The following is a 19549-nucleotide window of genomic DNA, read 5'->3' on the forward strand; positions in this document are numbered from 1 at the left end:
CTGCTAGTTGAACTTAAGACCGTTGTTGATGTCATCAACTGTTTTGACATTGTGTCAGGTCTGGGATTGAAGAGGCCTTATGAAGACGGTCTGTTCGACGACAAAGACCTCATCAAGAAGATGAAACGCAACCTCAGAAAAGGTGTCTCTCACACGCACACATTTTACTGAAGCAAAAAAATGCTGTTTGAGTAATAATCTTGCACCTGCTATCTCCTTCTGTTATCTCTCCAGGTTTGTGTTCTTTGTCTCTCTCGCTTTAGTCTTTTTTGTTTTTTGCTTCCCCTCTTCCAATTCCCTCCTCATCCCGCTGCGTTTCCATCTCTCTTTCTCTGGTACAGGAAGGATACAGCCTTTGGGAAATCAATGGCATTGATTCTTAATTTCTCTTGGAGTCGTGCTGTTGTCCCCAGTCTGAGATTCTCACCGGACTGAAATAAATTGCTTTTAAAGCAGCAGAATTTAGCAATTAGCCAGCTGATGGAGCGAGTTAGGATGATACAACATTCAAAATGAGCCGTGTGTGTAAGGGACCATTGGGGAGTAGCTAACTAATAGAAGCGGCACTGCTACTGTAACTTAACTACATTTTTACGGTTGTGTGACAGTAGTTGAGCTGTTTTCAAAACCGAATTGCGTTTCAAAGTAACAAGCTTATTTTGCCAAGCAGTAGCGTTGTAGCTCGACAGCCAAACAAACTGGAGTAATAATGATATGTGCTCTAAAATATCATTTAAATATCAAATATCATTTGAATTTTAATCATTCAATCAAAATAGTTTGAAATAGCAAATAAAGCTTTAAATAGTGCTTTCATGATTTTGCGTTGTTGTAAAGCAGATTTACAGAAAATACATTTTAGAAAAAACACTAGAGAAAATATATTAAAAAAAGCAATGAGCAATTATAAAATATGCTATTCTAATCATAAAAATATTTGTCTGTAGTGCTAACCATATCCATACATGATAACTGCCGAGTTAGAAGTAAAAAATAATATGAATAAATACATAAATTACTGCCTTGCGCTGTAGTGTTTTACTGCGTATTTGTTTTTTACTCTTGTTTATGGCAGAAGGAAAGTTTGTGTTAACAGAATAATATTTATGTTGGTATATGTTAGTGCACTGTGCATATTTGTTTTGTATTTATAAAAACATACATGTATATATTAAGGAAATATTTTCATTTAAATATTGGAATTCAAATTATAACTTGTATATATAATTTAATATATATATATAAACATGTATATATTTAAAAATGAATGAATGGATGCATGTGTGTTTATAAATACAAAATGAATATGTACAGTGCATCCAAATTTACCGATATATATTATGTTAACACAAATTTGTAGTGCTGCAACGACGCGTCGACTTATTTACGTTTATCTGCTGTAATAGCAGTTTCTGTTCCCGGGCGTGTGTAAGTTAATCAGCAGAAGTATAATACACCCGACAAACAGCGATCGAGAGCCTCGGACGCAGTAAGTTAGTGAATGGACGGAGGAATTCCCCCTAACGTTAAGTTACCCCCGAAATGCGATCATCACAGCATGGACACGCAATCACAAACGGACGGAGAGGGGCACGTAGATGTAGACTTTCATAATAAATTACTTTATTTTAACACTACGCTTTACATTAATGATTTACATTAACGCTATTGTACTAGTGTAAGTTAGTGTATGTGAACCTTTGCAGATTGTGACCCTGCTTAAATTACTCTTAAGCTTCAAAAAGGACAAACTATCATGAAACCACCAATGCACTTTTTATGTCATTCGATAGCTTTATGCGAGGAATAAACCAATATAGCATAATTAAGAAACTCTGACCTCCGCTGGTGCTGTCTGTCAATCTCCAGTCAGCATGCGTGTGTACGGTGACGGTCAGGACGCTACTCTTTCCAAATGTTCCAATGTTTTCATTATTCTTCATAATGACAAGATGATAGTCTATGGTTTTGTTTAAAATGTATTTTGCTAGAGACTGTGAGTTAACGTTACTCGTTGAGTTAGCTTAGCTTATTAGAAGCACTGGAAGCGGTCTGAATATTTTGCGTCTTCATACGAAATAACTCTTTTTAAACCTCTGATTTAACTGTAAACTGTTGGATTGATGCAACGCACTATGTGTTAAACATGTAACATATCATCTCTTCTTTGTTGTGTTCTAACTATTATTTACTTTGGGGAGCAAAATGATCCCCGGGACTTCAGAAGGAGTAGGTGCTTTAAGCGCTCATTGTGCGTCCGGGATGCGCATAACTGTAAATAACGAAGCGAATGCATTAAGCGCATCATTCTGAGTTCAAGGTGCGCGGGCTCGCTTTAACGACACTCAATTACATTATGAGACTGAAAATAGAGTCGTATATTACTTGGGCAGGAAAAAAATACAGAGCATACAGGTGCTGGTCATATAATTAGAATATCATCAAAAAGTATAATATAAATATTTCACTAATTCCATTCAAAAAGTGAAACTTGTATATTATATTTATTCATTAGACACACAGACTGATAATTTCAAATGTTTATTTCTTTTAATTTGATGATTATAACTGACAACTAATGAAAATCCCAAATTCAGTATCTCAGAAAATTAGAATATTACTTAAGACCAATACAAAGAAAGGATTTTTAGAAATCTTGGCCAACTGAAAAGTATGAACATGAAAAGTATGAGCATGTACAGCACTCAATACTTAGTTGGGGCTCCTTTTGCCTGAATTACTGCAGCAATGCGGCGTGGCATGGAGTCGATCAGTCTGTGGCACTGCTCAGGGATGGAGCCAGGTTGCTCTGATAGTGGCCTTCAGCTCTTCTGCATTGTTGGGTCTGGCATATCGCATCTTCCTCTTCACAATACCCCATAGATTTTCTATGGGGTTAAGGTCAGGCGAGTTTGCTGGCCAATAAGAACAGGGATACCATGGTCCTTAAACCAGGTACTGGTAGCTTTGGCACTGTGTGCAGGTGCCAAGTCCTGTTGGAAAATGAAATGTGCATCTCCATAAAGTTGGTCAAAATTAGACCAGCACCTGTATATCATGCTCTAGTATTTCATAAACACAATTTTTTAATGTTTTTACATTTACATTATCATTTAGCAGACGCTTTTATCCAAAGCGAGCTACAGATGAGGGAAACAATGGAAGCAATTGGAACAACATAAGGACAACAAAAATCATAAGATGCAATAAAAAAACTAGTCTCATATAGCCTACCACAGTATACAGAGCTAAGTTTATTTCATTTTTTTACCTTTAATACAGTAAGTACATAAAAATCAGTATTTTTTACTTTTAAAATTAAATTACGCACTTAAATCCTTGCAAATAAGGAAGCATGTGATTTTAATGTAAACACGGATTAAAATGTTAAAACAACAATATTTATTTATAAATGTAGTGGAGTAAAAAGTATGATTTGCTTTATAATGTAAGAAAATAGTAGAACTTATTGTTTATTTGCAAAGTTTGCCAAAGGATTAATAAAGTAATCCAAAAATCTTTATTAGATTAAAAAAAAAAAATCGGTAGATTAGTCGACAATCGAAAAAAAAATCTGTAGATTAGTCGACAATTAAAATAATCGTTAGTTGCAGCCCTACAAATTTGTATTCTGGATGCCAATAATCGCTTTTGTTGTTGAACAGCCTAGCTAAAGTTTATTTTCCCATATGTAACCAGAGGTGGACAGTAACGAAGTAAATTTGCCTGAGTACTGTACTGTACTTTTGAGTCTTACTGAGTATTATTTTTTCTGAGTACTTGTACTTTAACTTCACTACATTTGAAAGACAAATATCATACTTTTTACTCCACTACATTTATAAAAAGGTCCAAAAGTAGAAAATGGTTTCTATGCAGCGGGGTTTCCTGTGTGCGCAATTTATCTGGCTTGCGATCTGCCAGGACCTTTTACTGTTGCCAAGTATTTCAGTTTTTCTAAGCTCGCGGTTTTCCGGCAAGCTTTGAATGGCCATTTGGCAGATTTTTTTAACGCAAATCTGGCAACTCTGGGATCTTCCCCGCTAAACTAATGTAAACGTAGGCGCTGCTACACCGTTGATAGCGCTCTAAAAAGGCAAATAGAACAATAAAAGACGAAAAAGGCACATGTTAAAGTGTGGTGTAATCATCTGTGGGTTACGATCAGTCAAAGATCGTAGAAACATTGTCATGAAAATGATCGGCATAACGGCTAAACGGTAAATAAGCATCACATACACCTTGAGCTACGCGTGCGTGTTAACTTCTGATCTGCTGCTATATCATTTAAAGCGATTTGGAAAATGAATGATGTTTTTACTGAAGTAACTATAGTTGAAGTATTCCTGTTGAAATAAAAACAATAGAACCCTGCCCAAAATACAACATAAAATGTAATGGATTTAATGGTTATAATGGGAATTGTACTATGGATACTTGTTGTCTACTTGTATGTGATGGATTCTATTGATGGGATGGTAAATCCTATTGGAATAAAACCCAAAACACACTACAAAGAGGAATTTAATTTAAAAATCTCATTCTAATTCAAAAATTCATTGTTTTTTTCAGCAGGGATGGTATTTGCAGTAAAACCACAGTATCAACATATTTACCATTTTCTATATATGGGAACCATACTCCAATTAATAATCTTTAGTAAAACCACAGCAACTAAACATATAATGAACATAGTTCATTATACTAGCTATAGTTTACAGTATGTTTGTAGTTAAATTAGGTAATACAAATGGTAATAAATCCAACAAACACATGGCTTCTACACTTTACTATTTACAAGAACCTTATTACTTACTGGTAAATTGCTGCTAAAACTGGTTAAGGGAATATACAAAATAAAAGAACACTGCTCATAAATACATAGGCCTAGGGGGCTAATGAGGATAATTAGGCTAAATGATCATACAGGATTATATCTAAACTAAACATATATGTGCTAAACATATAAAGCTCTTAAAGGAGTTGCTCACTGCAAAATTTCCCCCATTGACTTTCCATAGTAGGAATAAAAACTACTATGGAAAGTCAATGGGGGCAAATTTTGAAGTGAACTATCCTTTAATACAACTGATACTGTGAGCTACTCAGTGTGTTCAGTAGGTTGCTTCAGAGGCATAAGGTATACGACAATAAAACAATGCACAACTGACATAAAGGAAATTTACTTTTAATACTTGAGTACTTTTAAAAGCACGTACTTCTGTACTTTTACTTAAGTAAGAATCTGTCTTTACAACTTTTACTTGTAGTGGAGTAATATTTGACCAGTAGTATCTGTACTTTCACTCAAGTAAGGAAGTTGTGTACTTCGTCCACCTCTGTATGTAACTCTTTGCATCACTCAGGTTTAAAGAATGTAAAGATTTTGTAATTGGGAAAATGCCGTTGATTTCCGAGAAAACGTTTGCAAGTTAAAATGAAAAAAAAAAACATTTCGCGTCTAAAAAACATTGTCAGCGCCCTTTTTCATTTGTAGCTACTTTTTATTAGTAGCTTGTAGTGTTGCTTTGTACGTTTTCAAAAAGGCTCGCTTGAGTTTTCTCGAATGTTTTTGAAACAAACAAATGCTGCTCACAACTGAAAGTAGTGTCCCCAAATATTGTCCACACACAGCTTCAGTTTGGGATCATTTGTCATTTCTTTCTCGTCTCTTTCTCTTTCCATTTCAGCAGTTCTTGACAGCAAAGCAATAGACTCAAACCAACCCATGAACGCTCTGATGCGGTTGAACCAGATCCGGCCGGGGCTGCAGTATAAACTGCTGTCTCAGTCAGGTCCGGTTCATGCCCCTGTCTTCACCATGTCTGTAGATGTGGACGGCACCGTTTATGAGGCCTCCGGCTCTTCAAAGAAGACCGCCAAGCTGCACGTGGCTGTCAAGGTATAGTGAGCGAATGAGTGGCATAAAAACCTGTAAAGGTTACACTGTTAAGCAGTATCACACATGCAACAGTGATGTTGTACAGTACTGAATATTAGCACAGGTGATTTCATCACAAATAGTCACCGCTGTGCTAATATTCAGTATACGTATAAGCACATTTGCAAATGTGAAATTGGTTTATGTTGGTCTATGCAAGTACAGTATATCTACATTTTGACTTATAAACAAGCGCTTGCTTTACAGAAATGTGTCAGTCTGTTCAACAAGGGTTATGTTGCTTCTACACGCATACACACAAGTGATTCACGGATTGCAATGTAGGGCTCGGATCCATGTAATCCTGAAGTCTGTGTGAACAACAGCTCTGTGGGGCACAGAACTGCTTTAATCCTCTTTCTGTCTGTGCACAGCCGTTAATGGCTCCAACACACCCAATATAGGTCAGACTGACAAATGAACGCTGGTGCGATCTTGATGATCTTGCCTTCTTACTAGGACTGTTAAATAGAATCGTTTTTCGGACGCATCGCGATGCTGATGAGAACGTTTACTGCATCGATGCATAAAAAACAAATAACCGTATATTAAAAATGCAAGAAAATATCATGTGTGCCAACTGTTACTGTTTTTAGGGTAAATATAGAATTTTTAACATGTCTTATTATCTTATTTGAAAACGTTGCTTTTAACACAAACCACATAAATACATCTGTAAATAAAGTGCATTTTCATATACTTCTGAAGTTGGACCGCTGTTGAAAGTAGGGATGTTAAACGATTATAAATAAAAGTTTGCGCTTACATAATATAAGTCTCTACACTGTGCATATTAATATTGTATTTATAAACACACACATATACGTGTTTTTATATTTAAGAAAAATATAAAAATCTGTAAATGTTAATATATATTTTAAATGATATATAAATACATGCAATTATTTTCAAAATATATACATGTATGTGTACGTGTGTGTGTGTTTATAAATACAACATGAATATGCACAGTGCACCGACAAATATTATGTAAACACAAACTTTTATTCTCATGTCACTCCTTTTGCGAAAAACTTAGGTGTGTTTTTTGATTCTTGAATTCTGATTCTGTTAAACAGAGAATTGAGTTTACATTTTTTTTGTTTTGTTTTTAAAGCATGTTACATTGGCACAATCCCTCTAGGTCTCTTCGATCAGGCAGTGTTGGAATGCTCTCTGTTCATTGATATAGGTTAAAGCATCAGGGATTTGCGATCATATGCTCTAAACTCTGGAATAATCTTCCAACATCGATCCGGATGGTGTCATCACTTTTCTCTTTCAAAACAAAACTGAAAACACATTTGCTTAATGAAAATTGTTATGAGTATTCTGTACTGTACAGCACTTTGGTCAAACCTGCATTGTGTTTAAATGTGCACTATAAATAAATAATGATTCATCGCAATTCATCGTTCACAGCCCTAGTTAAAAGTTGTTTAAGACGCAACATTGTGTCTCTAAGTGATCTACTCGTGTTATCAAAGACGAGAGAGAGACGCAACAGTAAAAGTGTGAGAGAGATAGACAGACTTTGCTGTAATATCGAAAATTGAGGATGTAACGCACTGATGCACCGCGATATTAAATCAAATTGTTGACATGATATTCTTAAGCTAATTCAATTGTAAGAACAGTGACGATTCCCACTACCTACGTCCTACACACACTTGAATCATTTCGTCAATTAAACACGGTAAGGTCAGAGTTGATGAGCTCTTTAAATATTTTTTTAATGGTTAAGTATATGCAAAACCCACAGACAAAACATAACGGGCGATGCTATGTTAAAACCCTCACTGTGAGATTTTCAGAGATATCTTATGAGAGCATCTTAAAGAAACTGTTTACCTTCCAAAAATGAACATTCTTTTGGTTTGACTTCAGTATATGTCCGATTATGAAAGCAAAGACTTTTCAGAAGACATTTATGATGTGTTGGGACAGGAAAGTGAGTAATGTTGTCAGCGTGTGTTGTGTAGGGAAGCCGACAGCTGGATTCACACCCATACAGTGATTTTCAGCTTTGAGTCTGTGCCGTGGACAGATTTCATGCTCTTCTGTGCTCTTTTATGTAAGCTCAGATTTTTTTCAATCATGAATGATGAGCTCAATAATGAGCTTGTTATCCCAGAAACTGTCCACTTTTGATGGCTGCCGGCCACAAAGATGGACCAAACTCTCCCAGCATGTTGCATCATTTTGTGGTACTTCCGTGCCAAAACCTTTGTTATGCATTTCTTTAAGATCTTTAACTTTATTGCTCATGGTGTTCTCTTTTGTGACAAAAGTTACATATTCATTAAAATTGTGGGTCATGTGACATAGATAAAATAAAAATAAAAAATACTTTTGGTGTTTCAAAATTTCTTCTTCCATGAAATATGAAAGGAGAAATGTTCACAATGCTTTTTCTTTACAGTTTCCTTGCGGCTATCAAACTAAAACTACCATTTCCCTCCACCCGATCTCTCAAATCTCAAATTTATATTTTTCATATTTATTTTAAAATATGCAGAAGATTTGACTTGTATGAACCAGATGCATTTGGTGTCATTGGGCCTCATTTATGAAACGAGCGTACGACCGAAAACCGGGCGTACCGTCGTTTCCACGCAAAACTTGGCATTTATCAAAATGGACGTGAGCGGTTGCTACGATCAAATCTCACGACAGGTCTCAGCTAGTGTACGCAAGTTTTGAGAAAGGCTGAAGGTCAGTGTATGCTTTACCCTTTTGATAACTGATAAGGAATAATGACAAATAGAAAGATAGATTTTTTCTTTCGTTTAGTATGACAATGTAAAAATAGATTCCTATGCAATTTCTTATTTTCATTACATTAATAAAGTATTTACTTTTCTTACCTAAAATTATATGATCATTTAAATGCTTGAAATTACAAGGTTAACGGGTGCTTTGGTGTACAAAACTTTAATGAAATTTTAGGCTAATAGGATAATTTACGACTGTGAAAATGCACAAATAAACCGCTTAACCGCTGGTTCTTGCCATTGACTGACCGATCTGAAAGAGAAAAAAAAAACAAATGAAGCAAACATAAAACTGCGTGTGCTTGATTTAAGCAGCCTGAAATGCAAGATTAGCAGCATTCGATCCCGTTTTAAATACAAGCATCTGTCTCCTCCGCCACAGACCATTTTCTCTTCACCTAAATGATTGTTTTTATAAAAAACATTACACATTTTATACACATTTAATTGCACTGCAAAAATGATCATTAGGTCTTAATTTACACCTGCATTCGTTTTCACATTAACACATTACTGTAACTCATACAAAGTTATTTAAGACTCGGATTCGTTTTGTTTAAATTTGAATGCATTATACAACCAAATATTTAAACCAACAATACTTTCAGTGTAAAAATAGTGAAACAATGATAATTAATTATTTGCGGAAATTTTTACAAAAATATCCAGTAAATATCCAATAAAAAATACAAACCTCGGAGTTCGGTTCGCTGTTGTCCGCAGCAGTGATCTCTTTACAAACTGTTTTTCACTTCTTCTGATTTCGCTTTTCAAGGTTAAAGTTTACATTTCTAAATCGTAAAAGTTCCTCTCTTTGGCCGGATTACGTTTCTCCATGTCACAAAATCTAGGGGCGAGGTGTCTACACCCTGAATGTATAGGGGCGTGATATGTAAATTATGATTGATTTCAGCCGCTGCGTTTATCAAGGTACGATCATTCGTACGATGAGATTGGCGGCATACGAATGTTTGATGAATCACACGCGAACCCTGTCGTACTGTAAGATGATTTCTGCGCACGGATCTGCGCTCATTTCTACGTTACATTGATAAATGAGGCCCATTGATTTAATACTTTGAGTATATGCACAAACAAGAGCGATTAAAGCGCAATTTGGATAAAAGTGTGTACTGAATGACCGATTTTCTTTTAGTCAATCCTTGTGTGTAGTAAAGTAATGTTTTTGTGGACATGTGGTGTAGGTGCTTCAGGCGATGGGATACCCCACGGGCTTCGACACAGACCTGGACTCCATGAGTGCAGATGAGAAGTCAGACGGGGAAGGGAAAAGCGAAGCGACCACACATTTAAGCAATAACACATCACACTCCTCAGACAACTCCAACACACTGGAGGTGCACAAACACACACACACACTGTGTCAAAAAAGAAATGTAATTGTATATATTTGTATATGAAATGTAAATTGTATATGTGTGTAGGTGCGAACTCAGGGTCCTATTCTGACGGCCAGCGGCAAAAACCCAGTGATGGAGCTTAATGAAAAACGCAGAGGCCTCAAGTACGAGCTCATCTCAGAGAGCGGAGGAAGTCATGACAAACGCTTCGTCATGGAGGTGAGACACACATCCGTCATCCTCCAATCAGACGCTGTTATTTGTGGCGATTGAAAGTGGGCGTTGCTTAACCTGGTTGGGGATAAGGGTCAAACACATTTGTTGTGTCCCAAAATGACCTTAAATACACTACATCTCACACTTATGCTGGGTTCACACCAAACGCGAACAATCGCGTTCCACGCTTTTTATTACTCGCGGGAAAAGTCTGTTATTTTCGCGCGATTGATGTGAAAAACATCACGCGGCGGGGAGAGTCTTCACGCGTCCGGACCCCTCAAACAGTAGGTGTCAATGAGCTCTTCACGCAAATTTCTCGCTCGAGTTGAAAAATTTCACGCGCGTTCGCGATAGTCGCGCTGTCCCGATTTGCATCATTCACATCGCCTGCCGCAAGTTCATGTCTATTTGCATTTTTGCATTGACTTTGCATGTAATTTAATCGCGCTAATCGCTTAATTTGCGTTTGGTGTGAACCCAGCTTTAGGTCAGAAATAGCAAATGTATGATGTCATTTCCTGTTTAAAACCCTCACCATACGTGCTTTCATTGGCAGGTGGAGGTTGATGGACAGAAGTTCCGTGGCGCAGGGCCCAATAAAAAAGTAGCCAAAGCCAGCGCCGCCCTCGCTGCTCTAGAGAAACTCTTCTCTGGGCCGAATGCTGCTGGCAACAAGAAGAAAAAAATCATCCCTCAGGTAGATTATCAATGGCTTTGATTACTGATCAATAACATCTACAGTCATGAGTTACAGTGTCTGGTAGTTCATGAGCACTGGTGTTCATAATCACATTAAAGCTGTCATGTGAACGGTGGGGTTTTTAATTGTGTGTGTGCTGTAGTCTAAAGGGGCATTAGCTGCAGCTGCTGCAGTGTCTGCGGTTGCGGCTCAGGCAGCGCGGGGGAGGGGACGTCCCGCCCTCACGCGAGGAGCATTCGTCAGTGCCGCTGCACCAGGATACGTCACGCCAGGTGCGTAAAGTCAAACTACTTTGTGAAAACTTTGTGTTAACTGAATAATAAACAGTTCATACATTTTTACTGCTGCTTCTCTGGCAACTCTAGTTTTACAAGCCCACATACTGTATTTAAGAATCTGGACTCTATAGTAAATTTGTTTTGTCTGATTCTATAAATATTTTACACATTTTATACCTAATTTAGGTATGTATTTGTATATTTCATATTATAGCTGTTATAAAGTCCCTTTCACATTTGTGTCACGGTTCCTAAGTGCTTTGTTAAAATAAGTTGCAGCTTTGACACTTTGTTGTGTAATGCAACACTCAAAGGTAAAACAATGTTTTCCCCGTTTTCCAAAGTCTTTTAGAAATGCAGCTGGTTCTGGTATGAGGACCAAAACAGGATATAAGAGTTACTGGATGTAGGTAGTTTGTACACAGGGTTGCCAGATCTGCTATTAAAATCAGCCCATGACTTATCAAAACTTACCCCAGCCCAAATACCAAAACTCAGGATATGCCATTCCTATAGCTAAAATACATATTTTACAGTCACTGTAATGCATTACACACAATTTAAATTTGTATACTAGTTATCATAAACACACTGTCTTCATTTTAATTTACGAATGACAGCTGATAAACAAAACCGTTTCACCTTTAAAGGGATTCTTCACCCAAAAACGACAATTTTGTCATGTATCACTCACCCTTAAGTTGTTCCAAACTGTATACATTTCTTTTGTTTGGTTGAACACAAAGAAAGATATTTAGACGAATGTAAGCGACTGAGATTTCTGGGGCACCATTGACTACCATAGTAGAAATAATTATTGAATATTTTTTGTTCTGTTGAACATCAAAGAAAATACTGTTTGGAAAACAAACAGTTCTGGGGCAACTTTGACAACCATTCTTATGGTAGTCAATGGTGCCCCAGAAATGTCAGCTGCTAACATTCTTCCAAATATCTTTCTTTGTGTTCAACAGAACAAAGACATGTATACAGGTTTGGAACTGATGTTATGAAGTCATTCATAAATTTGGATGAACTATCTCTTTAATGCGCAGAATAAAACACAGTTTATGAATATAAGTAGCCAGATTCCATGAAAAAAACACATCACGCATCACTTTTATAATAGTTTTATCATGCTGTTTTTGTTCTTTGTTAAAATGTGTTTGGAGTGACACGAGGGTAAATAAAGAATGATAACCATCATGTTTTGGTCAACCAACCCTTTAACACGAGCGCTTCACCGTGGATGATGAATACCTTGTTCTCACAGGCTTCGGAACGCCCTACGGGTACAGCGCAGCAGCTGCTGCTCCCGCATACGGTACGTACGCCCTTCCCTCCTGTCCACCCTTCCTCCAGTCAGGGTCTACGGTCCAAATCTGCCCCCACTTACTCCTCCATTCAGCTCTCAGATTGGGCTTTGAAACCTAGCAGAACCCCAAAATCTTACGTCCACTAAGAAACCAGTAAAGAAAGATCTTCCTGGATGATGGAACCGAATCATAACCTTTTGGTTCTGAACTGTGGTTGGAGCAAGACTTGCTGCATCTGGCCTGAGTGTGACTTTGCTCGTCTAGTCTGCCTGCTCGACGCTTGGCCCATTTCTCTTCTGTGGGCGTCAACTTTAGTGTTGCTGTCTACAGCACACAGTTACATCATTCAAAGCAGCCGCTGCGCGTGATGGATCGATAAGAGAGAGAGAACGCTAAACTTGACAAAAACATTTTGGTGCTTTTAGCATGTTCAAGTAGGCCGCAACAATGCGTTCCCAAGTACTCGCATCTGCGATTAGAGTTGCGTAAAATGTTAATGGCCTCATCTAACAGTCTTTATAACCGCTAAAGCTAAACAAAAACACTAATACAAATGTATTTATTCATAATAATTGTGACCAATCCCTACTTTTAGTGTAGGAAATGAGCATTGGTCAACATTGAAATGTGTTGCAAAAACACGTTTGGAGTCACTTTTACAAACCCTGTATTTCTCTCTACATCTTTGCCATGCACCATTCCAATAGTCAATGGATGCCGTCAATTATAGTGCATATGCGCCTAAGCTATTTTCACAGTTTCAAAAGGCCAAACACTCATACAGGACACAATGTGCAGGACACATTGTGTCCTGCACATGAAATGAAACACTCATACAGGACAAAAACCATTATTAACCATGGTTTTACTACAGTTAAAACCATGAAAACCATGGTTACTGTAGGAAAACCAAGGTTATGGCAATGGTGAACCAAGAAACCCTTATTACTACAGTTTTACCACACATAAAAAACATGGTTAAATGTCATAATTTTCTCACCCTCAAGTTGTTTCAAACCTGTATACATTTCTTTGTTCTGTTGAACACAAAAGAAGATATTTAGAGAATGCAGGAAACTAAACCAATTTTGGGTCACCATTGACTACCATTGTATTTTTTCCTACTATAGTAGTCAATGGTGCCCCAGAACGGTTTGATTCTTCCAAGCATTCTTCCAAATATGTTTTTTTTTGTGTTCAACAGTACAAAGAAATTTCAACAGGTTTGAAACAAATTAAGGGTGAGTATTTTTTTAATCCCTTTATCTTTCTAATTGATCTCTTTCTTGTTAGCCTCGAATAACTGACATACTTTTCGTTCACGATACATAACTTTCTGTTCCTGCAATTGTTCTCTATTTTTGGTAGTTTCGCAGGACACAACGAATCTCGTAAGATTTGGTAACGCGAAAACTCCGCCGAACAGGGGCTGTTCACGGCTCAACTTAAAGGGATAGTTCACTTCAAAATAAAACTTCTATCATCATTTATTCACCGTCACGTTGTTTAAAACCTATTTATGACTCTTTCTTCTGTGGAACACAAAATATATTTTGCGAAATGTCTCAGTGGTTTTGTGTCCATACAATGGAAGGCAATGGAAGTCAGGGTTCTTTGGTTCCAGACGTTCTTCGAAATATCTTCTTTTGGTTTCTGCAGAAGAAAGAAACTCATACAGGTTTGAAATGAAATCAATAAATTATGAAATAACTTTCATTTTTTGATGGACTATTTCTTTAAAAGACGTGCCATCGCACTGATGCGTAAACCGTCTGTGTTTTTTTAGTATTGTGTAGTTTTCCGATCATCTCTCAGATCCGTCCCAAATATAAGGATGCTTTGAATGAGTCTTATGTGCAGGGGGGACTAGGTGAGGTGGGGTTGCGGGAACGAGGGCTGAATTCGGAGGGTTGTTTTCTGGGTTTTCTGCGTTTATTGGAGGATTAGGGGGGTGGGCGGGGGGTGGATACGGGTTCGCTCCCAGCGCCCTGGTCTCTGCCTGCCACATAAAGAGCATTCCTTTAGGTGGAAGGTGAAACCTGTGAATCGTGCTGTAAAAGAACAGTGCCTCCCCCGCTTACCATCTCTCTGGTTGGGTGCCTGAGAGCTGTGTGCATGCATTAATTCTCACCAGCCATGCTGTTCAACCCTGTGCCTCCTGTTGCTGCTTTGGGATTTCTAAATGGGAGCGACTGTGAGACTACGACTATGCTTCTGTTTGCACACACACACACACACACACACATGCGCACACACACACACACACACACACACACGACATAAAATGAACACTCCACATAAGAGCGCCAGCCGACAAACCACCACTCTGTATCCCTCCATATGCCCATTAACAACAGGTCAGACAATACACTAGTCAGAATATTAGTTAAAAGCCAGTATTCAGAAGATTACTAAATATACCCATAGGCATGTGTTTTTCATGTATTGTTGCGATAATTGCTGGGACTTTTGTTACCGTATACCGTATTTTGCGGTGTTGCGTTTGTAGTGTCTTTTATTGTTATTAATGATGTTTTTGTTACTTTTTAAACACCAATTAAATAAAGTAAAAATTAAACGAAGTAATTCGTGAATAAATTATGATTTTGATTTAATAAAAGAATTATTTATAGACAGTTTATAGACTGCAAAGTAAATTGCATTTCGTGACAGAAAATGTACTAATTAAAATCCACTGGATTTTGCTGTGATTTTTTGTGATTTCTGCGGCCAAAAATGCTCGATTTTGTAGCGGCTTTATTCAAATTTTGCTATAAAAAGGGGGCGATGTTCGTAAAAAGGAGACCAGATGCTAGTTGTTTTAATGGATGTTGTTAGCCGTTACGCTTTCTCCAATTGTAAGTGTTACAGACCCTTCTATCTCCCTATAATATGAGTATCTGTGCTTGACTTTTGGAGCAGGTTTTGACGGAATGCGCGATGTGATGTGACTCCGCTTCGCGTCGTGCCACAACGCCCTTAGCTGTTATAAAATGCACTGTAACCCACTGCTTCGCGGGGCTTATTGCTTTTATAAAACGGTTATTCCATATGCTTAGCAAGGTTTCATAAAATAAAGTAAATAAAATGATATTTAGGCTATGTGGTGCAGTCAGCCGTTGTATATTGGGGTATTTTATAACGCTTAGAACTCGGCTCAGCCAATCAGAATCAAGGACCACAACTGACCGTTTTATAATATTGAATACGTCACAAGTCTTTATAGACCTCTTTGAATGACGTAAACAATACTGGTTCAGCGCTGATCCAAAAGTACTTCCCGTTTCAGTTACACAAGGTTTTAAACAACATACAACCAACAGAACATTTATAACCTATTTCAGCAATGTTAAACAGATACCTTTAAGATTTATATATATATACGTATGTAAGATAAAAAAAACCTGAAACCAGAAGTGTTTCTGGCCCAGTGTTTACATCTTGCAAAGTGATCTATACCATGATAGATGACATAACCGCAGTATATAAAACAGGTACACATCTTATTTCTAATCCGAATAAATGCTTGATTAACCCCTCTCTTTTTATCTTGCGATTCTTTCTGTTTTTTCCACTGTCCTCCCCTCTCTGGGGTGCATAAGCCCATGCTAGAACAGACTAAATTGGCACAAGCTTTCATTTTAGACACCCTCAAATTCTTCAATTTCTCCTTGACTTATGTGGAGTGCTCTTTTCGTTTTCTCTCTAGGTTTGCCCAAGAGAATGCTTCTGTTGCCCATCATGAAAATGCCTGCCTACCCCGTCCCCCACTACTACTCCTTTTAGCTCAGGAGCCGGTCTACACACACACATACACGCGCGCACACAGCTTCAGATGACATCAGAAGGGGATGGTCAGGTAGCACAGCCCTATCAAATGCAGGGATAGCTATAAGGGTGTTTGTCAAGTGCTTTTATGTCCTCATCACTTTTTTGTTCTTACTGTCCTCTGATTTTAAAACGAAATGCAGGTTTTACATTCTTCAGATAGAAAACTTGAAGGATTTGTACTGTGAATTGTTACCTCATTCTTGGAAACTTAAATTATTTCAGCCTTTTTTTTGTTACCATGGTTGTAATTCTTTCTCTGTAGAATGGGAAGAGGTTGTGTTTTGACACAGGCGTAATATATGTACGGATATCAGGAGCTGTTTAAGATGTGTAGAGCTAATACAAACTACTGCTGACAAATAAACCTTATCTTCGTGAACTGCCAAGAACTGACTGGTGTATGTTTGACGCTGCTTTGGTCGGCGATGTAGCATCTCCGCATTCTACTCTTGAATTTAGTACTGAAAATAGCAGTTCAGAATGTAAATTTCATGTAGATGTTTGCTGTTTCGGGCTCTAGAAGTGGCATCGGTGATGGTATACATTTCCACAGAAAATAATTTCAAGTAAGGCCTTTGGTGAATCGTTAAAGCATGTATATTCTAAAATTGTGTCCAAATCATTCTTTTTCTGGTTTTACTTGGTTGAATTTAAGGTTATATATTGGAATTTTCGTTGTAGTGGAATCGTCTTTATAGACGATTTCAGAGGTGACAACATAAACTTTATGTGTCCCAAACTTAACAGTTATCAATTCTTTGCAGAAGTCTAACGGAAGTTAAGTATTTTTAATTGAATTTAACACAATTAATAAACAAAAAAAGATACATTAAAAATATAATATTAAGTGTTATACAACTAGCCAGACCGATAACCAAACCCAGACCGGAAAGACACGCTCCACAGGCCAGGTGCGTGCGTCTGATGAAACCGTCTATAGTATCCTTGAATTTGTGCTATTTAAAGTTACTGTAAGTTGTAAAATATGAAATATTACTTTGTACAGACAAATTTTGTGGTCACTAGGGCTGTCACGATTATTAAATAATCGTCTCATCGCGATTGTTTGACCTCATCGCGATGGTTTCAGATCATTGCGCAATTATTGCACATCTCTATAGAAGACACTAGGGGAAGCTGTAGTGCCTGTATATTGCATATTTTAGTGTTTATATTGTAACTAAAGCATGGTAATACTTGTAAAATGTACCACCACAACACAATCACTTAAAAAAAACTAAAGCATATACCATACAAATTACCTGCAGTACAATTTAATATTATTTCAGTGTGAAAACCAGTCTACCAAAATCTCATTAACATAGAAGTAAACTTTTATTGTAGTCTTGCAAGTGAGAAAAAAACAGACTAGAAGCTTTTCTATGACTGATAGCATTTTAATGGTGGCTTCAATTCACTCCTGATCAATTTACTTAATTTACAAGTATTTGGCGGTTGTATTCTTGACAGGTAAAAACCTAAACCTTAAATATATGATGATCCAATTTTTTCCTATGTATTTCCAAGAAAAAAACATAGTCTTGTATTCAGAACAATATGGTCGTTTCAAAGCTGAATGAAAAATGTATGAGAATTAAGTCAATGCTCAAAAACAGACAATTAATCGTCATAATCGGCAAAGCTCAAAAACAGACAATTAATCGTCACAATCGGCAAAGCCCTAAAACAGACAATTAATCGTCAGAATCACAATGATTTATTAGAAAATTAATCGTCAGTCAAATTTCATAATCGTGACAGCCCTAGTGGTCACAGGTCTTGTGACTATTCTGTCCAACCGTCTGATGAGTTGAAATGATTTTCTGTGGCACTCGTCAGTATGCCGATACTGTCGGTAAAAAGGGATTTAGAACCCAAAACATTTCTTTAATTCCATTCTTGCAGCTTGTGTTTTAAATGTAGCTCAATCTTTGGAAAAATCTTTTAGTGTTTGGTGACCTTTACGTCACCCATAGATCTTTACATTTTGTTGTCCCAAGAAATGGTAACTTCAATAAATGTCAAAGCTAGTCAGGCTATAGCTTCTTTCTTCGTTGTTCCACTAGAAGGACAGTAGAGTTACAATCTTAAGGAGAGACACACACATTACATGACTCAAACATGGTCCCTCACACGGACACACACCGGAGCCTCCAGTCACAGCCTTACAACGGAGAATCGAAAGCAGCAACAAGGGATCCATGGAGACATGCTACTGATATGTCTTTTTGTTTGTTTGTTTTTACTTATTGATGAGTGTCCAATTGTGTGTGAGATGTTACTTCATACTCCTCCAAAGGCCAGCACAAGCAAATTCATATTGGGGCCAGTTGCACATTGCCTGGTAATATTCCAGACCCTTTATGGGTCATTCCCGATACCTCCAAAGATGACCCCACTTCATTTTGACTGCCTCACACCAAGGACCAAGACTAAAGGTTTGTCCTTGTTTTTACGCTTCTTGAGCTAATGTTGATTAAAGTGCGTTTTAAAATTGACTACAAGACTTCTTGTCGGGTGTTTTTAGCGGTGCTTGTGCTGGCTTATGGCTGGGTCATGATCATCGCTTACCAAAGAGGAATACAATCGCCATGGTTACATGAGTGGTCATGATTTTCCCATTCATTGTTAACGGACTCCCCCACCCCATTCCTCATGGTCATCCTCAAGTGTCCACTCTCAACCGATGGCCTGTCCTCTTTGGTAGTGATTATTGCTGTCATTGTACTATACTCTCTCGAAAATCACAGCAGACCTGATTTGTCAGAGTTATGTACTAACTACATCTGTACGGAAACTTCAAAGTTGCCGCATACGTTTCACATTTCCTCTGCCTTTTATATCGAATGAACGAGCTCCGAGTTTTTTCCATTTGAATAGTTTTTTCCCTGTATGATTTTTTTCTTTTTGTCGGAAAGTGATAAACGTGCAGCTTAAGTTGTTGATGTTTTTATTAACCTGAAACGCTCCCAGTGCAATGAAAACTCCACGTACAGCCTGAAAGAGCAGAGGCCCAAGTATCCACCCGTGCGGCACACCCCAACTCCATTTACCTTCATCAGAATGTATTCCCCTGCCTCCTGCCGGGCCGCACCATTAATCGCAGCTTTCTCTGCTCTTGTCCTTACT

At 37.6% G+C, this 19549-nt stretch overlaps 1 protein-coding gene across 6 annotated transcripts in view; it reads left to right on the forward strand.

Moving 5' to 3' along the window:
- The window catches only part of strbp (spermatid perinuclear RNA binding protein), a 117344-nt gene that overhangs the window by 91658 nt on the left and 6137 nt on the right, over window positions 1-19549 (forward strand). For 3 of the 6 annotated variants that reach the window (XM_057320599.1, XM_057320601.1, XM_057320600.1), the window contains exons 12-18: window positions 59-142; window positions 5691-5902; window positions 9921-10073; window positions 10161-10295; window positions 10852-10992; window positions 11138-11267; window positions 12547-12597. In XM_057320599.1, coding sequence (XP_057176582.1) covers window positions 59-142; window positions 5691-5902; window positions 9921-10073; window positions 10161-10295; window positions 10852-10992; window positions 11138-11267; window positions 12547-12597 — 906 coding nt within the window. Of the gene's footprint in view, window positions 1-58; window positions 143-5690; window positions 5903-9920; window positions 10074-10160; window positions 10296-10851; window positions 10993-11137; window positions 11268-12546; window positions 12598-16298; window positions 19548-19549 lie in introns of those variants that run through there. The other 3 variants (XM_057320603.1, XM_057320605.1, XM_057320602.1) reach the window with 3 other exon arrangements.

The sequence above is a fragment of the Triplophysa rosa genome, linkage group LG22 (assembly GCF_024868665.1).
Source record: "Triplophysa rosa linkage group LG22, Trosa_1v2, whole genome shotgun sequence".
Taxonomy (NCBI): Eukaryota; Metazoa; Chordata; class Actinopteri; order Cypriniformes; family Nemacheilidae; genus Triplophysa; species Triplophysa rosa.